This window comes from Scomber japonicus, chromosome 20 (genome assembly GCF_027409825.1).
Source record: "Scomber japonicus isolate fScoJap1 chromosome 20, fScoJap1.pri, whole genome shotgun sequence".
NCBI lineage: Eukaryota > Metazoa > Chordata > Actinopteri > Scombriformes > Scombridae > Scomber > Scomber japonicus.
The window spans coordinates 22,344,175-22,350,965 of record NC_070597.1 but is presented as its reverse complement, the minus strand read 5'-3'; the positions used below and the strand labels follow the sequence as shown (position 1 = coordinate 22,350,965).

The window sequence follows — 6,791 nt, the reverse complement described above, 5'->3', positions numbered from 1 at the left end:
CCATCACTGTGGCTGTTTGTACTATTCCTACTTGCATTATTTCTAACTCATCTACTGAACAAAGAGCTCCAAATATCTCCGTATGTTGTGTAAAACTGTTTTTATTGTAGAACAGCAGCCACTAATCTAATTTGACAATGTACATATTTAATTTCTAATAAATCCTTTACAGTAAAACTCCCATTATTTAGTCATTCAAAAGTTTTTAATATAAGGCAGTAAAGCAGGTATTGTTGGGTTTTCATCATTTTTTTAAATGAATAGAAGCAGATAAAATAATACAGTTGCTTGTTGTTGAGATTCTCCCAAGGTCAATTAAAGAAAGTCAGCTTTTTAGTACTGCTGTTGCTTAGCTTTGTATAGAAAGTTAAGAAAGACGGCTATCAGCTCAGATTTATTAAGGTATTACATTTAAAAGCGGCATAATATATATTAACAGATGGAAAATGTTTGATAAAGAACTGAAAATCCCATCAGTCAACAGCTCTGCATTGCAGCTGTTTAAGCTAACGTTAAGGTTAGCTTCACAGGACAGAGTGCAAGAGGTCCTGATTCAGAGTTTTTTTTAAATGGTGCTATAATGGGCTTTAAAGTTTAACTGGTAGCTTCCTACAACTAAATCTAGCAGCTGTCTGTGATTTACACGCAGCTATACCAAGCTACCTGCTAACGTCCTCTTTAAAATTGGCATGAGTGGATGAATCAATACTAATTATCCACAGCTGAGAAACTTTGCTAGTGACAGTTGTCATTGTAGTTAAAGATATCAACGGTTGTCAGACTTTCACTTGTACAGCTCATTAAAACACTGTCAATCATTTTAAGTCCTAATTAAAATTGTGGCTTTCAAATCCCACTCTTTCAACTCATGATTTTGATATAAAAACAATCAACTGTTCAGCCCTAGGGCCCACTTACTAGTCTTCTAGGAGGACAGTGATAGATTATTTAGTTACACTCTACTACTAACATGGTTTTGATGTAGGCCTATTCATTCACAGTTGTACAGTGGCACTCTGCTATTGAAATGGAGAAAATAAGAGTGAGAAAACTGAAGATTGTTAAATAATTTCTGATGAATGAACTTTGTGAGATTGATTAAAATGAATCAAGCTTCTATTCTAAACCGTCTTAATTTCCCATGCAATTGAATATTTATTGTTGTTGAGTATATTTCACCAGCTCACCCAGTTCCATACATAAACATTGAGAGTCACCAGTTGTCCCATATGGACGTGTTTATGCTGCATACCAGGAAGTAGGAAGCCCAAACAGACAGGCAAATCAGTGCCATCTGTAATCACATAGTATATCTCAAGACCTTCCTTTGATAGAAAACTCCAACAAAGCACCAGTCTAAAACATCCTGTGGCTCTCAGGGCTATAAGCCATAATTGTTAGATGAAAGATAAAAAAAAAAAATCTGTATCACTGGGCTGTGTGAAGAGGAACTCTTAGGGTGTAGTAGCTCCATAGTGAAAAAATTAGAAATGATAGTCAGAAATATATGCTCCTACCTCACAAACTGCTGTTATGTGTAGGCAGGGAGGCGGTGTGTGTGAGATTAAAGCTCTCGGTACACTGCTGACTGCTGGATGACGGCGACCTGCGTGGTGAACGCTGAAAACGACTTCTCCTGTTGAAGTAGCTGCCAGCTGTCCAGGACCGCTTGTGCTTCCTCAAGTACTCCTTGTAGTTCTTGGTGAGCAGTGTGTAGAGGAATGGGTTGATGCAGCTGTTGGAGTACGTCAGACATGTGGTCAGGTAGTTGATGTTGCGCTTGGCTTTGAGGGAGAGGGACAGTGTTGGATGGAACTGACCCAGCAGCTGCCAGATCCAGAAAGGCAGGAAGCATGCCCAGAAGAGGAGCACAATGGTGAAAATCAGGTACAGCACCTTAAGAGAAAATGAACCATGGAGATGAGGTCAGATTTCATTTGGTTTGGCACCCAGTAGTAGTGATGCATTACTGTCTAATTCCTTGCAAAATGTAATCATTTGGATACTGATATAAATGATTAAATAACAGTATGCGTGAAATCAAACTACACACAGATAACATTTTGTCTTATTGAGGATCAAATATCACATATGGACAGTTGACACATCCTGATAAAAAATGACAGTATAGTCTAAAATTCAGGCTGTGAAAAACAACCATTTACACTATCAATGGCCATAATAATGCACTCTAAAACAATTACACATTACAAATATTACAAGATAATTATGTTTTATATTGTGACAATGCTGTGGTCAAGGTCTAGTTAGGTTTAAGTACAAAAAACAATTGGTTAGGGTTGGAAAAACATCATGATTTGAGTTAGAACGATCACTTGAAACTTGGATTATACTTCCTTAAAGTTATGCAACCTTCGTCATCATGGCAACAGTAAGAGTGCAGTCACCACATTATGATTTTTAAGAAAATATCTTGACTTGTGGTTGGACACGGGAAGCAAACAACAATCTATTGCAGCACAGTCCACAGTCTATCTAGCCATCCACCAGACCTGCCTCCTCCTAACAAGAGGAAAATCAAAATCATCTAATCAAATCACCTTATATTGACATCATCTGAACTGCGTCATTTTTCCAGGCCATAATTAATAAGATTGCTAGATGGTCTGCTATTGGTTGTTCTTGCCAGCCTGAATTTTAGACTTACACTATACTTTTATGGTGAGGATGGTCTGACAGTTAAATATAGCAAATAACACATCCTACCATATTAATAGTGACATTATCATAACCTTAGTTCTCTGAATGTAGCTGGAGCCTTGGGACTGAGTTCTTTTGCCTTGATGACTCATCCTCAAAGATCCATGCACTATACATTTTGTGTACATGGTTTTTGTCAGAGAATTAGTTTGGGCCAATTAAATCCTATAAAAGCTAGACTTGTTAGTGGTTGAGCTGTTCTTACTCATTTCTGTCCAGTGATCAGTAATAAGAAATCCCAGGATGGTTTATCAAACCCTTCCTCTCATCCCAGCATGATCCCATCCACGAATCCACAGCTACACAGCAGTAGTTGGGACAGAGAGGTTTTAATTTTTCCTGCTGCGCTTTTGAAAGTTGAACAGCGTGCATTCACTCCTCTCCAAGATACAAGTAAAACCTATAAATAGCCTATAATGCAACGGAAGGGCAACATTTGCCACATTGTTAATTGCAACAATATGAAAAATAAACTCATCTTAAACCCTGCTATGAAGTGAATTGCAATAGGTTTTGTCTCAGTGTGAGCAGAGAGCAAGAGGGGAATGGAAAACAGAGAACCTGCAGCAGCAGGGAGGGGATTGAAAGCACAGAGCTGAACAGGTTCTGCTATACTCCATTAGCATACTCTTAAATAGCAACTGTTTATCTGATATGATGACAGAGATGTTGGCAAACCCTTGCCAAAACAGACGCTCTCACAATAGCTGTGAAAAAGAATGTGACAAGCCTATGTTCAACACAATAGAACCCCTCCCTGCAGGAGTTAAAACTCACCATGAGGAGTATGACTGAATCAACAGTCTTGGTGAGTGGAATGTCTGTGGTGGTTTGTAAAGCAGCGTGGTTCCTGCCTATTCATCAGGTTGACCTGATGGATATGTCTGGGCCTATCTCCGCTTGAGTTACAGATTGGATTAGACATAAGGGACATGGTCTAGGGTGATGCTAGCCACCAGAAAATGAGACTTGAGAATCGAGCCCCAAATTGATTTGGAAAGGCTGTCCTCCCAAGAAAAACAACCACATTAGATATTGTTATAGAGCCACAAAGTCCTCAGAGGTCAAACTTTTACACAGGGGACCTCTGTTCATTTCCCATCTCCTACTGACAGTAAATGTTTACTTAACGTGACCACAAATGTTCCCCAGTCTTAATCAAATAGTTCATTTAACCAAAATCACAATCTTTCCCTAACCCTTACCAAGTCAGTCCGATGCCTAACCAAATCTTAAGTACAGAGGTGTCAGGTTCATTTTTGCAACAGTCATTTGAAATGGTTTTGGAAAGCACTCACACATGATGTCATCCTTTCAATAAGGGCGTCAAATTGGCAATTACAAATAATGCAATTTCTTATTTAATTTGTAGGCCTTGGGTTGGGTTCGTAATACGGTTGTCAAGCAATTGAACACGTACATGCAAATATTCAACATGTTAATTGTCAAAGCTGATCATCATCACAATGCAATGCTTATGATGCACTGACCTTTTGATTGGGAAGTTTCTTGGTCTGTTTGAAGGTCTCAGTCTGTGAAACCCAGTAAGTCCGGGCAAGTTGGATGTAGAGATAGCCAATGATCAGTCCTGGGGCGACAATGCTAGTGCAAAACAGGAAGGAGATGTAAACCTTGTAGGAAACTGGTGACAAGGTGGAATGACACATAGCCTTGTTTCCCACCATCATGAGCTGGATGCTCACAATCATTGGCAGCGTCAGGATGAGAGAAGCAGCCCAGACCAACAGAGCAATGGCCTTCCTGTAACTTTTAGACCTCTTGACTGTGTCGAGTGGCTTGAGCACCGCAAAGTAGCGCTCCGTGCTCATGACTGTCAGCGTGAAGATACTGGCATGCATTGTCAGGAAGTCCATGCTGATCAGAATCCGACACCCCGCATCCCCAAAGTACCATCCTTTTAGAAAGTGCGTGCAGACAACAGATGGGATCGTGAGCAGATACAGCAGATCTGCCAAAGCTAAGTTTATGATGTAGATGTACATCGAGGCCGCAGTCCTCATGGAGTGGCACATGACCACCAGGGTGTAGATGTTCCCTGAGACTCCCACGAGGCACATGATGGAGAGGATGATGCCAATGGTGAAGATGGCAGCTGTGTCCTCATGTGAGCTCAGAGGGGGGTCGGTTGCATTGGCGCCCCTTTCCACCAGAACTCCTACAGGCTCCATGGACACTGTGGTCATCTCTGGATGGGTGGGAACATAAAAACAGCGTAAAGGTTGGCAACTAAACAAACAAAAAAAGGGCACATTTTGTTCAGCTTTTATCTTCTAACTTCAACTAGCTGTTGAGCTATTATTTAAATGAAAGTCAATTTTGAATTAGGTAATGAGAAATATTCTAGTCAGTGAAACTATTCTGACCTGATTCAGTTCATTCATATTCTCTGTATGTGAGAGAAGAAGTCATTAGGGCAGGGCTAAATTAGCTTGCTTTTAATGCAAAGCTTCTTTTAGGTTCCATATCTGCTACGCAGACATTTGCACACTCTGCATCTTTCAGTTGAAGTACTTCTGCTTGCATATTGGCTGAGGTGGAGAACTACTGTGACCGACATTTATAGCGAGGAAAATGAAATCGCTCATTTTACTCATGGCTTTGAAAGCGGCTCCGGAAATAGCTATGAGCTCATACCAATTGAATTAAAATGTTATTTGCCATTTAAAAAAAACCCATGAACTTTGTTATTGCAAGGTTGCACAAGTTTTTTTCTAAATTTGTCATGAAATGAGGTTACTCGACAAGTTATGAAACACTTAGTATTTTTTTCTGACCCCAGGTTTTCTAATAGTGTGTGGCACAGCTGTCTCAACTGACTGTGAACAGGAGTGCCCCGGTCTGATTCAAAGATTGGTTTAGAAAACATTTAACAAAATGACAGCAAAGCACATGAGAAAGACATATTCGGAAGATCGTATTTTGATTGCTTAATGCTGATAAAATATTAAGCCGAAAAACTTAATGTGATTGTCAGTTCTGATGGGAATGAGAGCAATAGTTAATGAGTAATATTCAATATGAGTATGATTTACGTCAGCAGAATTCCAGAGGGCCGATGATGAAATTTATCCTCACTGTCTAAGGGTATAAAAGCTTAAAAGATTGAAGTTTTTGAGATGCACACACCCTGGACGTTCATTTAAAAAATGAAAAGAGCCAAATGTATCATTGTTGAGGCAACTGTCTAAGTAACACAATTAACTTTTTACTCAGTCACAGAAGTCTCCCTTTGTTGTGGCGATTACCAAGCTGTCAAGACTCAGACAAAAATCACTGAGAAAGTATTTTGTCTTTGGACAACAAGGCTTACGTTGTTCCGAAACCACCAGGGGCATAGATGAAGTCAGACAGGGTTAATATTACATTTCAGCCCTCACTAATAGACCTGCCTGGTATGCTCCGATAATCACAACAGCCCTTAGCACATGCTTATAAATGTATCTCTTGGTACATTACAAATCTGGGCATTTTAAATGACTTGAATAAACTATTCATATACAGTCTTACCTGGGCTGCCTCCCTGGCCAGAAGGGTTCAATACTCAGCTGCAGTTCCATCAGCCATGCTTTGTCTCACTTTGCTCCTCCAAACTTCGCACTTACTGCAAAAATTTCACACTCCATAAAAGTCCAAACAGATTCTACAGAGTGTCTGAGAGGTGAAACATGCAGGTGGAACAAAAGGAAAAGAAAAATCTGTATCCAGCAGTCTCCTGAGAGGAAATAACCTAAATGAGTCATCCACTACAACAAAAATCCCCTCATTGTTGACTTGTCTCCCAAGCAGTAAATAAACAAGCGCAGGGTGTCTAAGATTCAACAGAAAGGTGTACTAAAAGCAGCCGTAAAAGTTATCTTCCATTCCCTTCTACCCTCTGTGCACCTTGGTAGCATCCATGCACTGCAAGTGAGCTGTGACATCGGCAGCAGAGAAATTTAATTCAGAGGAAAAAAAGAAGAAAAAAAAATCAAAACGACAATCAATGAAAGGATGATGAGAAGTGAGGATCACATTAAGCTACAGCTGGTTACGGAGAATCCCCTCTCTGA

General features: G+C 39.9%; 1 protein-coding gene across 1 annotated transcript; it reads right to left on the bottom strand.

Moving 5' to 3' along the window:
* Positions 1–1,518: 1,518 nt before the first annotated feature.
* LOC128381552 (urotensin-2 receptor) lies at positions 1,519–4,925 on the bottom strand. The gene is made up of 2 exons (XM_053341583.1): positions 4,212–4,925; positions 1,519–1,896 (listed from the first exon to the last, which is right to left on the bottom strand). Exons 1-2 carry the CDS (start codon positions 4,923–4,925, stop codon positions 1,519–1,521), a joined length of 1,092 nt encoding a protein of 363 aa, XP_053197558.1.
* Between the last annotated feature and the right edge of the window lie 1,866 nt (positions 4,926–6,791).

Excerpts from the sequence above, each read along its gene's own strand:
- LOC128381552 (XM_053341583.1), bottom strand. The coding sequence starts at position 4,925 with ATGACCACAGTGTCCATGGAGCCTGTAGGAGTTCTGGTGGAAAGGGGC. Across the intron at positions 1,897-4,211 it reads AGAAACTTCCCAATCAAAAG|GTGCTGTACCTGATTTTCAC; the intron begins GTCAGTGCATCA and ends TTTTCTCTTAAG.